Consider the following 20,829-nt stretch of genomic DNA (forward strand, 5'->3'; position numbering starts at 1 on the left):
CATTTCATAGGGCCCGATTATTTATACAATTGTATTCAATTATTGAATTGTTAAATTTTTATGAATTCAATTGATTAGACTTTATGTTATTAAATTAAACTATTAAAACCGAATCCAGAAAAATTTTAATGGAGAAAACAGAAATTGGGGGGAAATCAAATGGATTTCATAGGATACTTTAGTTACACACACTGCTATTTTAACAGGGTCATTTAGTGAAGTTATTCAAGACGCTGATTGACCGCCAGCGCTGGTCTGATGACGGGTCTATGTCCGAGCGGATGCTCAGGAATTATCTGCTGTTGTTTGCCTGCGTCCGCCGTTACCCGTCCAGCGTCAGGACCGCCACTGAACTCTTCAAGAAGTGGAAAGACTCTGATGGCAAACTGCGGTAAGAGTTTGTCTGATTCACATAACGTCCACATTATACACTCACATAAAGGATTATTAGGAACACCTGTTCAATTTCTCATTAATGCAATTATCTAATCAACCAATCACACGACAGTTGCTTCAATGCATTTAGGGGTGTGGTCCTGGTCAAGACAATCTCCTGAACTCCAAACTGAACGTCAGAATGGGAAAGAAAGGTGATTTAAAAAATTTTTAAGCGTGACATGGTTGTTGGTGCCAGACGGGCCGGTCTGAGTATTTCACAATCTGCTCAGTTACTGGGATTTTCACGCACAACCATTTCTAGGGTTTACAAAGAATGGTGTGAAAAGGGAAAAACATCCAGTATGCGGCAGTCCTGTGGGCGAAAATGCCTTGTTGATGCTAGAGGTCAGAGGAGAATGGACCGACTGATTCAAGCTGATAGAAGAGCAACTTTGTCTGAAATAACCACTCGTTACAACCGAGGTATTCAGCAAAGCATTTGTGAAGCCACAACACGCACAACCTTGAGGCGGATGGACTACAACAGCAGAAGACCCCACCGGGTACCACTCATCTCCACTACAAATAGGAAAAAGAGGCTACAATTTGCACAAGCTCACCAAAATTGGACAGTTGAAGACTGGAAAAATGTTGCCTGGTCTGATGAGTCTCGATTTCTGTTGAGACATTCAGATGGTAGAGTCAGAATTTGGCGTAAACAGAATGAGAACATGGATCCATCATGCCTTGTTACCACTGTGCAGGCTGGTGGTGGTGGTGTAATGGTGTGGTGGATGTTTTCTTGGCACACTTTAGGCCCCTTAGTGCCAATTGGGCATCGTTTAAATGCCACGGCCTACCTGAGCATTGTTTCTGACCATGTCCATCCCTTTATGACCACCATGTGCCTCTGGCTACTTCCAGCAGGATAATGCACCATGTCACAAAGCTCCAATCATTTCAAATTGGTTTCTTGAACATGACAATGAGTTCACTGTACTAAAATGGCCCCCACAGTCACCAGATCTCAACCCAATAGAGCATCTTTGGGATGTGGTGGAACGGGAGCTTCGTGCCCTGGATGTGCATCCCACAAATCTCCATCAACTGCAAGATGCTATCCTATCAATATGGGCCAACATTTCTAAAGAATGCTTTCAGCACCTTGTTGAATCAATGCCACGTAGAATTAAGGCAGTTCTGAAGGCGAAAGGGGGTCAAACACAGTATTAGTAAGGTGTTCCTAATAATCCTTTAGGTCAGTGTATATCCTGCATACTATTTTCAGATATATCCTTGGTTTGTTTCAGGCTGCCTGCCGACGTCAGTTTGGTGGTCTACACTGAAGGAGCGCGCACGGATGAAGGTTGGGACTTCCTGTTGGAGAAATACAAGCGATCCGCCTCACCGTCGGAGAAGTGGATGATTAAAGCCGCCCTCGCATACACTCCATTAATTCACAAGCTTCAGTGGTGAGTCTGGATACATGAAGCTGCTGAGATGTCATTAACATTCTCAGAGTTCACCCAAACATGACATCAGTGATGGATTATGAATCATTTTTGAAGGTCAACATTGTTGGCATATGTATCTGAAAAGATCATGTGCACTGTTTCTGAACTCCCTGAAACGCCTCCATTGTAGTCGTGAGTTTTCTTACGGGAAAAAGACGTCACAATATATTCCTCATTTAAGGGTGGGTTCACACTTGTCATGTTTGGTTCGATTAAAACGAACCCAGGTGCGATTGGTCGGTTAGTGCGGTTCATTTGAACATATGTGAACGCTGCCATCCGAACCCTGGCTGGTAAAAATAAAACCAAATGTACACGCATAAAATGATGGCGTTTAATCCAGCACACAGCATTGTTTTGAATGTTCGGTAAGCAGCTCCGTCGCGAAATATACGTCATAAAAACCGACCAATCAGGTTGTGACCGTATCCCTATGCCTTTGGTTCGGTAACTTTAGGTTCGCTGTTAAAAATGCCAGTGTGAACGTTAAGCGGACCAGGACTATATGTTTTGTTTTTGTTTTTTGGGGTGGACCAAACGAACCGAACTACAAGTGTGAACGCACCCTAAATAATTGATATGCAGAATAAAGGGGAGGGGCCTGGTTGAGTTAGTTAGTAGTGTGTTAAAACTGGCGGTTATGGTAAGGGGCGCCACGCTCGAAGCGGTTGACCAATCACAACACACTTCTCCAGCTGACCAATCAGAGCACATTGTGCTTTTCAGAAGGAGGGGCTTCATAGAGACAGGAACTAAACAGAGCGTTACTGACAGACTGGTGCTGCGTTCCACTCCAGTTTTAGACACGCACTTGCGAACTTCCCTAAGCACTTCCCCTCGGGGGAATCCCCGCCACCATTTTGAAGTGCGTTCCACTTCGTGAAGTGGACAAGGGAAGTTTTAAATGGACAGACCCTTGTTCCCTCGATTTTGACCGAGGGAGCGAGTCTACTTCATATGTACACTTCAGGCAGCTTCATATACCACAATGCAACACGATTGTGACGTCACCGCATATCGCGTTTAATTTACCCCACCACAAACAACTCTATGATATTTGTATTATTTTTTTAAACATGTTAAACAACCCAAACCCACCTGTATACATATAGAATGCTGCATTTAATAATTTCATAAAGGAAAAAAATAAATAATAAATCAACTCCATAGTGGATTCCAAGGTATCAAGGGCTTAGGACGTTCCAGTTCAGTCCATTGCAAATGTTCCTCCAGTAGTGGGCACCTATGCAACGTAAGCAATGACACACATCCGAGTGAACGAGACGGAGGGAAGTTAGCAAGTCAAGGGCATAAAAAAAATGAACTGGAACGCAGCATGGGAAGAGAGGAGCCGCAACAATGGAGAATATGAGGAAAATAATGAACATACAAGCAGGAAAACCTGTTCTAGTAGAGCCTAAAAACAACATCAAGACTAAAGGACATAATACATCAACTTTTATAAAGATCTTGATTCTTAAACCTGCTGTGTGATGTGTTTTTCTTTCTCGCTCTGTCTAGGCTTTTGGAAAGAAGCATTGAGGGAGAGATCATGAAAACTCAAGACCTGCCGTCACTGGTCGTCACCGTCAGTAAAAACCCAAAAGGCTTCAAACTCGCCTGGGAGTTCATGAAGACCAACTGGGGGAAACTTGTGAAAAAGTGCGTAGCAGATATCTGTCTAAAGACCTGACACATGACATGACAGATTGTGAATATTAGTGGTGTACTGAATCTAAATCCTGATTTCAGGTTTGATCTGGGTTCATCTGCAATATCTCGCATGGCTGTTGGAGTGACCGATCAGTATTCCACCAGAGAAATGCTTGACGAGGTACTTTAGATTGATCTGTAATTTTGGTGACTCTTACATATATTTTCCTGCTTAAAGGAACACTCCACTTTTTTTGAAAATAGGCTCATTTTACAAGTCCCCTAGAGTTAAATAGTTGAGTTTTACTGTTTTTGAATCCATTCAGCCGATCTTTGTATCTGGCGGTAGCACTTTTAGCATAGCTTAGCATACATCATTGATTCTGATCAGTCCATTAGCATCTCATTCAAAAAATGACCAAAGACACTTTCAATATTTTTCCTATTTAAAACTTGACTCTTCTACAGTTACATCGTGTGCTAAGACCAACTGAAAATGAAAAGTTGCGATTTTCTACACCTATATGGCTAGGAACTACTTTCTCATTCCTGCGTAATAGTCGCGGATCTTCGCGGCCGTACCATGGCTGCAGCGGCGCAATGATTCGTTGGTATTCTGTGAAACATGGTGGTAGTTACACCTTCGACTTACTATCACAGCCCTTTACAACACAGAACCATGGCTAATCACACAGGTGAATCCACAACACAATTTGTCGGCTGCAAGCCTGAAACTTTCTCTGCAACTACACGAACTTAGTGCCGGTCACATTGAAAGTTACCTAGCTGGGGACTACTTTCAGGCGCTGTAATATCATTGCGCCGCTCCAGCCATGGTACGGCCGTGAAGATCCGCGACTATTACGCAGGAATGAGAAAGTAGTTCCTAGCCATATAGGTGTAGAAAATCGCAACTTTTCATTTTCAGTTGGTCTTAGCACACGATGTAACTGTAGAAGAGTCAAGTTTTAAATAGGAAAAATATCGAAAGTGTCTTTGGTCATTTTTTGAATGAGATGCTAATGGACTGATCAGAATCAATGATGTATGCTAAGCTATGCTAAAAGTGCTGCCGCCAGATACAAAGATCGGCTGAATGGATTCAAAAACGTTAAAACTCAACTATTTAACTCTAGAGGACTTGTAAAATGAGCCTATTTTCAAAAAAAGTGGAGTGTTCCTTTAAAGTATGAATGGAAAATGAGCACATGTAGTCCCAAAAACTAAATCAACTGGTTAAATAGTGACAGCTCAATTGAACCATTGTAATAATTGTTGTCCATTTCTTGTTTTTTATTCCCCACCAAGTATTTAGAGAAAATAATTTCACTTTTGATAAACATGTGAAAATCACATCAGTGATATATAAAAAGCTGTTCTGAAAGTCAGTTGTTGATGAAGCAGTTGTTTGTGTTCCTGTAGGTTCAGACTTTCTTCGGTTCACTAGCGCAGGACCAGGGCTCTGGGCTCCGCAGCATCCAGCAGGCCCTGGAGAAAATCCAGCAGAACATCCTCTGGATGGACAGGAACGTCCCACTACTGAAAGCCTGGCTGGACAGTCAGTCCGTCATTGAGTCCTGACAACTCTAGAGACGTTTGAAAGTGTGTGTGTGACCCCAGACTGCACAGGTTTCGCCTTGGGTGCGGCTCTTTACAAGGGCCTTAACACTGGAAGTGCTTTTGGCTGAAGGAAGGGTCTTGAATCAGCTCTGATATCAGGATGTTAAACATCAACATTTGAATCGGCCGTAATAAAATGTGCCTAAAGAAGCTGTGAAATGTTCATGCAAAATATCAACTTAATGAAAGTTGTGATGCACCATTTTGTTTTTTGTTTTGTTTTTTGCAGAAACACTGAAATGAAAGTTTTCATTTATCAGTCTAATTGATAATCAGTTTATCAAATTTAATAATCAACACTCAAATAAAAACCAAGCCATATATAAAACCATTTAAACTAAGGCAGATTTTATTAGGACACAAATTTCACAATTCGATTTGGATTCAAAATTCAATTCGATTCAATATTAATTAATTTGGGTATGTATCAGGTACAGTACGTACATTTTTTCTCAAGGAAAAAAATCTCAACTAATGTTGTAAAATAAGGAACCCGTCAGTTGGTACATTACCATAATATTAAAGTTTCCACACAGGTTTAATTGCACACATGGCAGTTTTTAATAATAATCACGATTGAACATTGTTAACGTTTAAACACCTGCAATAAACACCTGTTTTCAGGGCAGATTTATTCAAATACATTTAATATTGAAGAACAGGTTAAAGTAAAAATAATGTAATACAAGCTTGGGCTTATATTTAGCAAAATGCTCCTCTATAGTAATTTTTTCCAGTTGACTATCAAGATCTGGACACTGAATGGCTTTTCTGAGGTAAATGTAGCATTACGCAGTACGCACCACATCCTCCTGAGAGCCAGGAATAGGACTGGAGACAAGTGAATAGGAAAATGAATTATTTATCCATCTTATGAAATATAACTCATGAAAATATTCCCAATTATTACTCCCATACCCACTACACGAACACAATATGCAAATTAGATACAGTGTATATACATTGTATTGAATGGGAATGGCATTTATGGCCATGTTTACATAAAAGTAAAATGGTATATTAAATCATTGGTATATCTTTCATAAAAGTTGAAAATCATATTTATACAAAGTTTGGATTAAAAAAAGATTGAAACCTAAAAATTACTGAATGAAAATAAAAGTAGGCTATGTCTTAATTTTCTTAATAAATGGTACCTGGTGTCCTCTAGAGCAGGGGTTTTCAAACTTTATGATGCCATGGCCCCCCAAATAAGATTAACCTTATATGAGGGACCTCCTTACTGAAATCAATGTATATATTTTTTATGTATGAAAAAACATTTGAACTGTTAAACTGTAAATAGTGTGATATTATAAATACAACATATTGTTTCCAAACTTAAATTGGCTATAGAAGATATTTTGAAGAATGTTTGTTACAAAGCAGATAGAGCAACCAATGACTACCATAGTAGGGAAAAAAAATACTATGGTAGTCAGTGTTTGCGCTATCTGCTTTGTTACAAACAGTCTTCAAAATATCTTCTTTTGTGTTCAGCAGAACAAAGAAACTCACACAGGTTTGGAACAACTTGAGGGTGAGTAAATGACAGAAATTTCATTTTTGGGTGAACTATCCCTTTAAGAAGAACATTTCCAATAGCCTAAAAAAAATATTTGTAACTTTCACAATAAATGCAAGCAGCTTACATACTGCGTAAAGAATACCGCTTTACAACCCCAGTGAGCGAGATAAAGGGGACTATAGAGAGAGAAACTCACTAGAAAGATACAAAGCAAACATACACAATACTGGAAAGTATACGGCAAGAAAGGAGAGAAACATTTAGAAATTAAGCAGTTAGATTGTTCAGTAGACTTTATCAATTTTTGCTTGGTCTTTTCACTCTCTGGAATTTTCTATTTTCTCTCTGGACTCCTTCTGGAGGACCCCTAGTTTGAAAACCCCCTGCTCTTGAGGAAATGGCATAACATGGGAATAAAATATTTTTGGGGTTCTCTGGAGGATATGGTTTAGCCTACAAGAAATGTTATTGCCATTGAAACACGACACGATACGAAGTCAGTTGTGCTGTATCTTTCAACATACCTTATGTTCATTCATATTTTAAATAGTAAGAAGAGATCTGATCACGTGAGACGCAGCAATCCGTCACGCCACATTAAAGAGCGCCAAAAAGGTATTTGTTTGAATTTGAAAGCTACGACTTCATATCAAAATATGTCAAAATATATTTTTGATGATATGTGTGCGACAAAGAAGGTTTAGTTTTGTGTATAATCTGAAAACAGCGTTATAAGTCAAGATGTCGTTTCATCAAAATGGAGACCGTTTAAAAACGACAAATCGATATCGTCCACACAGCACGTTCATTTCCGGCAGAATTTCTGTTGTCAAAATCTCGGTGCTAAATGAAACACGACACTCAGTCAAGACATTGTTTTGTGGTCTAAAATAAAAGAAACTGGGTTTAATAACAGTTTGTGGATTTATTGACATACTTTTAAAAACCACAAACACTTAACGTAGACCTACTGGTAAATCTATACAGTCACATTTATTGTCAATAAAAATGATTTTATTTAAAGTTCAAAAACAATGAAAGGAATAATCAAAAGGTTAAACGTTTAAATTATGTATTTACATACCAGCATGTAAAAAGTTCGTAAAATGGCATAAATACAGCTTAAAAAGACTATCTGTTAAATTTTCATCTGTAACAGATCACAGCTTGATTAAGTACAAACGAAAACCGTTATCAAGAGTTCAGACCACCCACCTGGTAAAAATTATTTGGCACATTTACATGTAAATAACTATTTAAAAAAAACACACACAGACAGAAAAAACACTGTTGTACTGAAACAACAAGTTCATGTTAAATCTGTAACAGCTAATCAGACTTCTGGAACTACAACAAACAAATGAGGATTTGGACATTAGTTAAACCTGATATTCCATCTGGGTCATGAAGGATTCTGGGGAAATATTGCACTGAGCAACATGCCTCAGAATGCCTTGAATATTTACATGCATTATAGCAATCAAATGTCCAGCAAGCAGCACAGCCCAGCTCATGAATGGCAATGAGCCACACGTCTGGACACATCTCCGTCCAGTAGCTCTTTCCTCATCTGCGGTCATAATCGCTGACCATCTTTTTGATGTGGTTTAGTTTGGCCTTCAGGTGCTTGCACCTCTTCTTCCTCACCTGGTAATCTCCGCTCTGCAAAGACAGTGGGAAATGTGCATCAGATAACGTCCTTCGCTGTTGCCGGTTTCTGTGAGAAAACCAGGATTCAGCTCATTCTTACCCTCTTTTTGTCTTTGAGTGCGTTGTACTCGTCCATGGCGTCCTGTTTCAAGAGAACGACTGAAGTCAGCAAAGAGAGCAGTGGCTCCAACTTTCCCATGTTAACGTTAATTATTTACAAATAATACAGTGTAACGGACAGGAACGTTCAACAAGACATGCACCAAACAGGTGAATCTTACACACCTCATATTCAGTCTTATTTCAAATTTAAAAAAAATTCTTAAGATTAATAGACACAATTTAAAATAAGTTTTACTTTCAAAATACATTTTTTTAATGTATTATTTTTACATTCACAAATAATCATTAAAAGTAGCATAACGGTACAAGAAATAATAATAATTATTATTATTAATATTATTGAAATTGATTATTATTATTAATACTTTTTATAACTATATAACATTATTATATAACATATTATCATAATATAAAATTTACACAATCATATTGAACTGAGCAAAATTACAAATGAAATAAGATATATTTTATTATTATTATTATTTATTATTACATTTAACATAATATAACATTAATATAACATTTTATTATATTAAATATAATATTAATTTTACACATCACTGTCTTTAAAATTAGCATAATGACAGTACAAAAAAATATTATTATATTATTAATGTTATTAAAATAATTTAATAATAATACTTATTATAAATATATAACTTTGTATTATATAAAGTATAATAATAATGCTATTAAATGTACACATTAAAATGAGCAAATATATAAAATTGGATTATATAAAACAATCACATTATTAAATTTACACATTTACACAATTTAGCATAATGACCATACAAGAAATATTATTATTATTATTATTGAAATAACATCATAAGACTTATTATTTAGCAAGTATATAAATATAGTTGTTATTATTTATATTATAAATATATAATATTTTACTATAAAAAATATAATATTAAATTTACAGTCATTAGTATAGTGACAATACAAATAATATTTATTAATATTGCTGAAATAATTGTATAATACTTATAAATATATAACATTTTATTATATGATATTATATAATATATTCATAATATTAAATGTACACATGATATTCAAATTAGCATAATGACAGCACAAGAAATATTATTGAACATTTTTATAATAATAATTATCATTATTATAAATATATAACATTTGTATTGTATAATAATAATAATATAAAATAGTATTTTAGTACTTATTAATTCTCAGAAATGGTCATCATTGAATCTAAAAGACTGTGAACTGAAGAATATTATTTTAAATGAAATGTATAATTTAGATTGACATTGAAATGTTTAAATGTCCATATCAGAATCCCGTTTCTTGTACTGCCTTTATGCTAATAATAATAATAACAATAGTCAGTAATGAGACTGTACCAGGAACTGAGGACTGCCCTCCTGCAGATCGTCCAGCTCTCGGTCCACGTCCGCCAGACGCTTGTTGATCTGGTCCAGCTCCGCCTGCAGCTCCTTGTACTCCTGATGGTCCTTATCAAACAGGTGTTTGTAATCTTCTCTCTCTGCATTATTAGCAATGGGAGGGAATTCACTGTCGAATCAAAACCAGAGCACGTTCAGAGCGCCATTTTACACCATAACCTCAAAGCGCATGATGCCAGCAGCAAACCCACCTGAAGAAGTCCTCATCATCCAGCTCATCTCCAGAGGAGGCGTAGTCTGCGTCAGGGTCCCGTCCGTCGGCGGTGCGTGGCCGTCGAGCGCGCCGTTTCTTGGGCCGTCCTGCAGAGCTGCTCATCTCAGATCCGCTGCTCAGCGGGAATGAACTACGGACGGGCAGCTCATGCCGAATCTCCCTGAACAACACAAACATGAGCTAATAATCAAGACCAATACATCATGCAAACAAGCCACTTTCTCACAGCGCATAGTTTTCATTCCTCCACAGAGTCGTCACTGTATCTACTGTTAGGAAAGCACTAGTACAGATAGCGGAGGTGTTCGTCATGCTGACAATGGTCATTCGTCTCCAAAACACACATTATACAGAAATGACTCAAACCCGAGAGCAACACTGAAACGAGGAAGTGAAAGAATGAGAAAACTTCCCTTCTGTTGCGCAACGTCTGACAAATCTTTATTTAGTGCAACTGCACGACCGGTTCTGCAAGTCTGTCCTCATTTAATTAATCTCACACAATAGATTTGATTTGTGAACTGATGTTCAGCTGTTCTTTCGGATCAGTCATCAAAGCTCGGTAAACACTGGTCACAGACACGAAGATGTATCTTTAATAAGTGGTGATATCTGAGAGGCGGAGCCATTTACTTTATAATTAGTCTTGCCATTGACACCATTTTGTTCATTTAGATTGATCGAGAATGCGCACGAAATCAAGAGTCGGGATTTATCGCACGAACCGATCATATAGCGATTATAACCGATCATATCCAATCATAATGAGATCGCCTCCTCTCACATGACGTTTCCCCCCATTCATTCTCAACCCCACTACATGCAGGGGAGGCACGAGAGACTTTACCTGCGGGTGTCGCTGTTGGGCAGTGTTACTTTAATAAAACAAGTGATTTATACACTTTTTAACGTCACATTTTGTAATATTTGCTTTTTTTTTTTTCTTTTTTTTATATGGATTATTTTCTCATCCAATTTCTCATGCCTGCCCTCCTTGGAGGAAACACCTCATTTTTTTTTATCAAATTGATCATTTATCATTTAAATGTATACACCACATTCCTATTTCTTGTACTGTATTTATGCTCATTTTAATAATGATAATAACAATAATAAATAGTATTATTAAAATTATTATGCAATTAGTTTTAAATAATAATAAATTATACAAATTCAAAAGTTTGGGGTCAATACGATTCTTTCTGGAAAGAAATAAGTACTTTTCATAATACTACTGAGCAATGATATTGATCATAAGTGACAAAATATTTTCATTTCAGATGAATGCTGTTCTTCTGTACTTTCTATTCATCATAGAATCCTGGAAAAAATGCATCACAGTTGTCTCTAAAATATGAAGCCGCACAACTGTGTTCATTGATGATAATCAGAAATATTTCTCGAGCAGCAAATAATCATATTATGATTTGTGAAGGATCATGTGACACTGAAGACTGGAGTTATGATGCTGAAAATTCAGCTTTCGTCACAGAAATAAATTATATTTTAAAATATATTACAATAGAAAACAGTTCTTTTAAATTGGATTTCACAGATTTCAAACTATACTGGAATCAGATGCAGAAACTCACACAGGACTTTCACTGCGGGGAGGTTTGTCATAACTGGTGCTGTTGTCATCTAGATCATTTCTAGACCCTCCGAACTTTACGGGATAGGCAGCCAGCAGCGGATCAGGGACTCCATTCACATCATTTACCTGAGAGAGAGAGAGAGAGAGAGAGAGAGAAAAAGACTCTTGAGATCGGTTTGTACTGCAACATTATTAAACCTTTGACCCGGACCATAAGGGGTGTAACCAGAAATCCAACAGTGCACAAGGGTTAACAATCACAACAATAAAAAAACAACAACTATTCAATCCATCCCCACCCCCCAAATTCTCATCATTGCAAAGTGAAAATAGAATAAAAATAATACATTTAATAAAAATGATAAATATATGAATACAGTAGAGGCCCAAAGTGATGTATGGAGGGGATATTTGTCCCCAATTCAATTCAATTCAACCCCCAAAATATGAGAATGTTTTATATTTTTTTAAATATTTCTACATTTGGTTAAAGGTATTTATCTGACAAAATTATTTGGCAAAAAAGGCAAAATTCAGCTACAGGTTGTATTTTTCGATGCAAAAAACATGCATAAAAAACTAAAAGCTCACATTGGCTACAACATAATCAGTTAGAAATATTTTGTTGGTTTTCTCGTTTTTGCATGCGTTCATAATTTCTTTGTATGACAGGCCATGTGTTATCACAAACAAAACAATAGACTCAAAGCATAACTACGCAATATGCAAAAAAAAAAATAATTATTATATTTGGATAAAGTGCGAAGATGTGAATTTCCCTAAAGGCAGGACATCACTTTTACCCACTACTGTGTGTGTGTGTGTGTGTGTGTGTGTGTGTGTGTGTGTGTGTGTGTGTGTGTGTGTGTGTGTGTGTGTGTGTGTGTGTGTGTGTGTGTGTGTGTGTGTGTGTGTGTGTGTGTTATATTACATGTTATTTTCTTTGCATCTTTCAGAAAGTTTACACACGTCTAAAATGTGGTATTTTAGTACAATGTATATTTATGTTCACACAATATTTGGGTTAATGGGACGCAATTTACCAAACATTACCAACAAGCAACCAATAGGCCTATAGTATTTAAATAATAATTTACATTAACATGTTATTTATTAAAATCATGTCACAGTTGTTTTTCTATATTTTTTTCCAAAATTGTTAGATAGCCTAATCAAACATCATGTACTCACTTATTAAATGAGCTTGTGATTTTTGTTTGTATTGTCAGTTATTTTCTCATCCAAACGTTTTGGCTCGTCTCCTCAGAGAAGACCAACAAGAGCTGTTAGTAATGGATGGCTTACACTGAATAATGTCAAATCATGAGTATGAAGACCTTTTAAACATCCCTACACATTAGAGGTGTAGCAATAGATCGCATGGATATTGTGTATAGTTCACCCAAAATGAAAATCACTGATAATAAAAATTCAAGTTTCAGAGTTTTAGCATCAATACAACATTAAACTACTATATATAATGTTGAATATCATGTATAATTATGCAATGGGGGGATATTTGTGGGTTCTGATAATGTCACCAGTAAAAAGTGGCCTACATTATTTTTTATGAATTGCTTCAGAATCATGAATATTTGTATTCTGGAGTTACCACTGTCACTGGCTATACAGCTGAATAAAATTATGCTGCATTATTTTCCTGTTTAACACTGTAAAGCTGCTTTGAAACAATCTACATTGTTAAAAGCGCTATATAAATAAAGTTGACTTGACTTGTGCATTGGGTTACCAGCACCAAGTCCAAGCCATTTCCACCCCAACGTAACACCAAATTTAGCATTTTAAATAATGAGTTCAGTATCAAGATATGTATTGAATCGTGACATGAGGGCATCGTTACACCCCTAATATATGTATATAAACACACGCGCACGCTCGCACACACACACACCCACCCACAACAAGTTCTACCATGATAGGTGTAATTACACAATTGCACATTACAAATTGCACTATTTTCCGCCCATTGCAGTAATAAAAACAAGACTATTTATATCATCAGGGGGACGTGCTTGTGTCATCAGAAGTGAACATTTGTGGACAGTTTTTGTGCGATTCACTCAAATGGCGCTCTGAGTGGATTCTTAGGTGCAAGGTGCATACGGCAGGCGTGTTTCAACACGCCTATCCTGAGGGAGTCAACAAATACTATAGAACATATGTAAAAGACTCATCATTTCTTGCTTTTATTCCTAGAAAAACACGGTTGAATGTGAACCGCAGCAATTCCTGAGAGGAAAACAACATGTCTGTTGCTCCACATAAGTTTGAGTTTCTGGTTGAACCAGTCCGCCCTGAGCAAACGATCCAGTACTGAACTGAATTCCAACATAAAAACGTGAAAACATGACATTTATCCACTGAACATTTGCCAAAATGGCCCAAAATCAAAAGGACAAAAAGGTATTTTGCATAAAGAAAATGAGGCCTCTCTTAGGCACCATTAAAATGTCTAGCACATATATGTGAGCGAAACTGTCACAACAAACCACACCCAGAAACCAACGGCGAGCGCTGCCCTCCCCCAACCACCAGGCGACACACAAACAGGTCTTTCCACCTTCAGCAAATTAAAAGAGATTGAAAACCACACAGGCCACCTATATTCAAAACCATACTGTCATTTCCCCTGAGACTGCCAGAGATAAACAGGTTTGTGCTGCGAGGAGACTGGAGGAAGTTAAAGAACTCTTTGTTTGGTGACAGAAATGAGCACAGGTGTAGAATTTACTCTGATATTTACTCCATCTCGAGTAGAATAGACCTTCTGTATGGGAAAGGCCAAATTATAGTCGTTCAAGTCACAATAGACGACTAAGAGTAGGACAAAGGAAATCTCCAATACTTGAATGGCCTCCTCTAGGAAACTCAATGGAGACCTCACTTTCTCATATTTTCAGCGTTTCTGCACTTTCTGACCTGTATATTTACATGAATCTTCCACACAGGAAAAAATGCTGTAGGATTAATTTAAATTTGCTAGTAAATTTCAAATAGTTACAAAGAAACGGAAAGCAACACATTTAATTAAACGTGAAATTCTGTACTGAAATGGTATTTTCTTGAAAAACGTACTCCAATAATCTTGAAAATATAATTTTTGACAGTGTATTTGTTTGTGATAACTGGATATACAGATTTTGTAACATGTTGATTATATCGTTTCTGCTCACGAAAAGCAATTTCTAGCCAATTAAATATTTCAGATTTGACTTCATGACTTCATCAGATTTTATCATCATGACACTTTAATATGCGAAGATTCAAAATTATTTTAAGTTTTTTATTTGATATAAAATGTATTTTAATTCATATATGTATTATTTATTTAGTATTTATAATTTATTTTAACATATATGTATTTATTTATTTTAAATTATATGAATTTCCATGACACTTCCCAGGCTAATTTTTGTTAGGATTAAAAATAATTGTATGATTTCTATTTATAATTTAATTCATACACTTTATTTATTTTGTATTTATAATTTATAAGAATTTATATTATATATTCAAAACGATAAGAATTTCCATGACACTTCCCAGGCTAATATTTGTTAAGATTAAAAATAATTAAGATTCTTATTTATAAATTTAATTAATATACTTGATTTATTTTGTATTTATACAAATTTCTGTGACTTTTCCAGTACTGAAGATCACAATTTCCCTAGTATTTCCTCTTGAGGAACAAAGACCCTGTAATCTCACGTTTCTCCTCTAGAGTTTCACAAAAGATCTCAACAATGTCTCAAACTGCGCTCCCATTTGCCAAGATGCAAATCTCTGCAATCTCAAGTCAAAATGAACGCAAACATTCCTCATCAAATTATCTTATCTGCAATCCACATTCATTTAATATCTCTAGACTAGACTCTTACTCTATGACAACTATTGCCTAGTTTGAGATATGTTTGCACCCAAGGAGAAAAATGATACTTTAAAGGGATAGTTCACCCAAAAAAATGTAATTCTTTCATCATTTACTCACCCTCAAGTTGTTCCAAACCTTCTTCTGCTGAACACAAAGGAAGATATTTTGAAGAATGTCGTATAAACAAACAATTAATGGACCCCATTGACTTACGCAGTATTTTTTTTTCCTACTATGGAAGTCAATGGAGCCCATCAACTGTCTGGTTACCTGACATTCTTCAAAAATATCTTTGTTGTGTAAATGACAAAATGTAAATTTTTGGGTGAACTATCCGGTAATGTAACTGCATTGATTCTCCTGAACAATGATTTTCGTACTCACCCAATCCTCCACATCCTGCGGTGAGTTTTGGTCTCCGATTTCTTTGACGCGGCGCCATAGGATGTTGTCCTTTCCATGATAATTGATCCTTTGACGGGTTTTAATGGCAAAAACCATGACGATAATGAGGGCCGCGGTGACAATAAAGCCCAAAACAAGAGCGATTGCCTGGATGAGAGACAGAAAAAGGACACTGCTTTGATTAAACTTGTCCATCATTTACAGTTACTAGAGTACGTTTTATAAGAACACACTATTATGCTCACCTCCTGAGGATCCACGACGCAGTAGTGATACAGATATTGATTGACGAACGCACCCGACATCTGCGGCTGCTGGTAAGCGGCACACATGGCGTACACTTGATTAAACTGAACACTTCCGGACGACTGGGCCATTGGGTAAATCGTCACCAGGTAGACTATGGTGGCAATCAACATGAGAAAGGCCATGATGGCGCTGGTGATGATGACGCCCAAGTAAAACTTCCTGCCCTGGGACACTTTCTGGTGCGAGATGATCATGATGAAGATGACGAGCAGAACGATGAAGGTGATGATCGCCATAGCGATCATGAAACCCTTCCCTTGCCTGGGGTCGTTCTGAGATCCTAGGATCCCATAACCGTATCCACCTCCCCCCCCATAGCCGCCCATGCCCATACCGCCGCCGTAGGAGCCGTAGGAGCTTCCATAAGAACCTCCTCCATAGCTTCCGAATCCAGCCGCTCCAGGATCGGTATCCCAGGCCAGAGTGGAGGCCACACATACGAAGATGCCCACGCAGAGGATGACCGACATCACACACATGATCTTTATGATGCCCGGCGGAGACGTCCAGCGGTAGAAATGCTGGAGCTCATCGTCAGGGTAGTACGAGTACGCAGGCTGTGGGGCAACATTACTGGAGAGAAAATGTTGAGAACACTCCGTTTAGGGACACAAAACAATACATATGACATATATTTTTATGTTATGACCAATACTCTAAAAAATGCTGCGTTGTTTCAACCCGTGTTTGAGTCAAATATGGACAAATCCAACCATTGAATGTTACATTTTTTAAAAGGGGGCATAACACATGATAAAACGATAGATGACAGAACGAGAGAACGAGAGATAGAATGTTAGAGGGATAGAACATTGGAGGGAGAGAACAAATGATAAAACGATAGATGGATATAATGACAGAACGAGAGAACGATAGATAGAATGTTAGAGGGATAGAACATTGGAGGGAGAGAACAATAGATAGAACGATAGATGGATATAATGACAGAACGAGAGAACGAAGGATAGAATGTTAGAGGGATAGAACGATAGATAGAGGGATAGAACGTTGGAGGGAGAGAACAAATGATAAAACGATAGATGGAAAAAATTACAGAACGAGAGAACGAAGGATAGAACGTTGGAGGGAGAGAACAATAGATAGAATGATAGATGGAAAAAATTACAGAACGAGAGAACGAAGGATAGAACGTTGGAGGGAGAGAACAATAGATAGAACGATAGATGGATATAATGACAGAACGAGAGAACGAAGGATAGAATGTTAGAGGGATAGAACGATAGATAGAGGGATAGAACGTTGGAGGGAGAGAACAAATGATAAAACGATAGATGGAAAAAATTACAGAACGAGAGAACGAAGGATAGAACGTTGGAGGGAGAGAACAAATGATAAAACGATAGATGGAAAAAATGACAGAACGAGAGAACGATGGATAGAACGTTGGAGGGAGAGAACAATAGATAGAACGATAGATGGATAAAATGACAGAACGAGAGATTGATAGATAGAATGTTAAAGGGATTGAACGTTGGAGGGAGAGAACAATAGATAGAATGATAGATGGATAAAATGACAGAACGAGAGAACGATAGATAGAATGTTAGAAGGATAGAACGATAGAGGGATAGAATGTTAGAGGGAGAGAACGATAGATGGATAAAATGACAGAATGAGCAAACAATAGATAGAACGTTAGAGGGATAGAAGGATAGAGGGATAGAACATTAGATGGGTAGAATGATAGATAGAGGGATAGAATGTTAGAAGTATAGGATGATAGAAAGAAAAAAATAGATGGATAGAACGACAGAGAGAGAGATAACAATAGAGGGATAGAACGATAGATAGAATGATAGATGACATATCTGTGCGTTTATTGGTGTCACGATTTTCTTTTTCTTTTCTTTTTTTTTTACATAGCATATTTAAATCAATGAATTGTGTTGTACAATTTCCAAAGCTCTATAGTGAATGGTAAACTGCTTAAAAACAAAACGAGATTTACTGATACTGTCCTATCATTTTGGTTACCAGCAACAACAACAATAATGATTGGCATTCCCAGTACTTAAGTACTTTTGAAAATGGTTGAAAAATACAATAAAAAAAAAAATACAATACTGGCTACTTGCTGAAAAAAGTTAATATTGGCTGATACCAATATATGGGAACACATACTCCAAGCCGGAGCCCTTTATTTATTTATGTACTTATTTTCAAAGACAAAGGTCAACGAAATTTTGTAACTTTATCCAGAGAAACTCTGAGGTGAAACTCAACACTTACTATCCAACCTCAGTACCATAATCATAGGGCGGAGGACTCCCGTGCGGCTTCGAAGACATTCTGAAAACAGACAAAACATGCATTTTAATAAATACACGGAGTATAAAATAAAAAAATTATTTTAAACCATATCCACTTAAATTTAGACATTTTCCACTAAACCCCAATCGTCATTATGACTGAAAGGAGAACAATTAAAGTTACTATTAGTGCGTAAAACGCTGTACAAAAATATAATATCATATTTAATAGAAATATAATAGTGGAGAGCGACAGATTCTGAGACTCTTCAATAACAAAATGGGCGGAAATGCGATTGAGTTGTTTCTGAAGTAAATCTCAATGCTTGTCGATCAACGCAGATAGGCTATAAAGGCTGATATATACAATTATGATTATAGTATGGTTTATATTATAAACTGTATGTTGTAGTTTCACTCTCACCTGTTTGTGTTCTCGCGCACCGATATTCCTTGTGTCAATGTTCAGGTGAGACAAACAACCTGCCCTTAAGATGATTAAACCCCTCCCACACCCACACCCACAGAGAGAGAGAGAGAGAGAGAGAGAGAGAGAGAGAGAGAGAGAGAGAGAGAGAGAGAGAGAGAGAGAGAGAGAGAGAGAGAGAGAGAGAGAGAGAGAGAGAGAGAGAGAGAGAGAGGGGAGGGGTATATGGTGTCTCAAAACCTAGTGAGCTGCCTACGTAGACAAACAGCTTCATGCGCATTAAAATGATATACGCTACTCTACAAGTTTATAATGCCTCACAATAATTTTCAATGCATATGGCACCTAAACATGCTGTCTAGATAGACAGCATACTAGATTTTGAAACACACCCATAGAGAGGGATCGTCTGGTATCAGGATAGACATCTAAAGTATGAGTCTGCCATAATAAACACGCAAGTTAACAGAGGTGTGGTGACATGTATATGGCCACTGTTGCAGATATGATTTAGCTTTGAACTCTTACTTGCAACTGTACACACTTTAAATGGTCTTTAAATGGTTCCCTACATAGTGAGAATGCATCATGACCTCAGAGAAGTAGTGTGGATTGTCACAAAATGTATTATTGCATATGTACTTTGTATTCTAATATAATTGAACTTGAGGTTCGATTTATTTTTTGATGGAGAATAAAATATTTTTCAGTGCTAAAGGTATCCTTAAAGGGACAGGTCACCTAAAAATCACAGTTGATGGCACCCATTGACTTTCATAGTAAAAAATACTATGGGTGCCGTCAACTGTCTTTAAAATATCTTCTTTTGTGTTCTCAAACTCATACAGGTTTGGAACAAAATGAGAGTGAGTAAATGATGACAATAACATTTTTGGGTGAACTATCCCTTTAAGCGTTGGTTGCGTATGCTGCAATCAACCATGGAGGGAAATGAAACTGTGTATGCTAAAAGTAATCTGTCAAGTCTAGACGGGATGTGAAAAATGGGGATGCTTAAAAGAGAAATGAGCTTAACACATTAAAGCTTGCTATTGCATTTCTTTACATACACTCACCTAAAGGATTATTAGGAACACCATACTAATACTGTGTTTGACCCCTTTTCACATTCAGAACTGCCTTAATTCTACGTGGCATTGATTCAACAAGGTGCTGAAAGCATTCTTTAGAAATGTTGGCCCATATTGATAGGATAGCATCTTGCAGTTGATGGAGATTTGTGGGATGCACATCCAGGGCACGAAGCTCCCGTTCCACCACATCCCAAAGTTGCTCTATTGGGTTGAGATCTGGTGACTGTGAGGGCCATTTTAGTACAGTGAACTCATTGTCATGTTCAAGAAACCAATTTGAAATGATTCGAGCTTTGTGACATGGTGCATTATCCTGCTGGAAGTAGCCATCAGAGGATGGGGACATGGTGGTCATAAAGGGATGGACATGGTCAGAAACAATGCTCAGGTAGGCCGTGGCATTTAAACGATGCCCAATTGGCACTAAGGGGCTTAAAGTGTGCCAAGAAAACATCCCCCACACCATTACACCACCACTACCAGCCTGCACAGTGGTAACAACATTTTTCCAGTCTTCAACTGTCCAATTTTGGTGAGCTCGTGCAAATTGTAGCCTCTTTTTCCTATTTGTAGTGGAGATGAGTGGTACCCGGTGGGGTCTTCTGCTGTTGTAGCCCATCCGCCTCAAGGTTGAGTGTGTTGTGGCTTCACAAATGCTTTGCTGCATACCTCGGTTGTAACGAGTGGTTATTTCAGTCAAAGTTGCTCTTCTATCAGCT

General features: G+C 37.3%; 2 protein-coding genes across 4 annotated transcripts in view; one reads left to right on the plus strand and one right to left on the minus strand.

Annotated features, from left to right (window-relative positions):
• The window catches only part of erap1a (endoplasmic reticulum aminopeptidase 1a), a 20,795-nt gene extending 15,218 nt beyond the window's left edge, over positions 1-5,577 (plus strand). For both annotated transcript variants that reach the window (XM_079805081.1, XM_079805082.1), the window contains exons 14-18: positions 207-391; positions 1,689-1,850; positions 3,414-3,554; positions 3,645-3,726; positions 4,968-5,577. In XM_079805081.1, coding sequence (XP_079661207.1) covers positions 207-391; positions 1,689-1,850; positions 3,414-3,554; positions 3,645-3,726; positions 4,968-5,126 — 729 coding nt within the window. In that variant the 3' untranslated portion in view covers positions 5,127-5,577. The remainder of the gene's footprint in view (positions 1-206; positions 392-1,688; positions 1,851-3,413; positions 3,555-3,644; positions 3,727-4,967) is intronic.
• Positions 5,500-19,122, minus strand: oclna (occludin a). 2 transcript variants are annotated; one of them, XM_079805102.1, is made up of 9 exons: positions 19,014-19,122; positions 18,570-18,629; positions 16,256-16,892; positions 15,990-16,157; positions 11,709-11,836; positions 10,094-10,276; positions 9,840-10,011; positions 8,444-8,485; positions 5,500-8,355 (listed from the first exon to the last, which is right to left on the minus strand). In XM_079805102.1, exons 2-9 carry the CDS (start codon positions 18,626-18,628, stop codon positions 8,260-8,262), a joined length of 1,485 nt encoding a protein of 494 aa, XP_079661228.1. In that variant the 5' UTR covers position 18,629; positions 19,014-19,122; the 3' UTR covers positions 5,500-8,259. The 2 variants fall into 2 exon arrangements, 1 of the variants encoding a protein (XP_079661228.1); XR_013815610.1 differs by having other exon boundaries at positions 7,602-8,355; positions 9,840-9,982; positions 19,014-19,065.
• Positions 19,123-20,829: the final 1,707 nt, after the last annotated feature.

Source organism: Gobio gobio (genome assembly GCF_949357685.1).
Source record: "Gobio gobio genome assembly, chromosome: 22".
Taxonomy (NCBI): Eukaryota; Metazoa; Chordata; class Actinopteri; order Cypriniformes; family Gobionidae; genus Gobio; species Gobio gobio.

Bases quoted from the DNA above. Each gene is read 5' to 3' on its own strand.
- oclna (XM_079805102.1), bottom strand. From the start codon at position 18,628: ATGTCTTCGAAGCCGCACGGGAGTCCTCCGCCCTATGATTATGGTACT. The intron at 10,277-11,708 runs GTGAGTTTCTGC...TGTGTTGTTCAG, and splicing joins CCCCGCAGTGAAAGTCCTGT to GGAGATTCGGCATGAGCTGC. The intron at 8,486-9,839 runs GTACAGTCTCAT...CTCTTGAAACAG, and splicing joins AGGGCAGTCCTCAGTTCCTG to GACGCCATGGACGAGTACAA.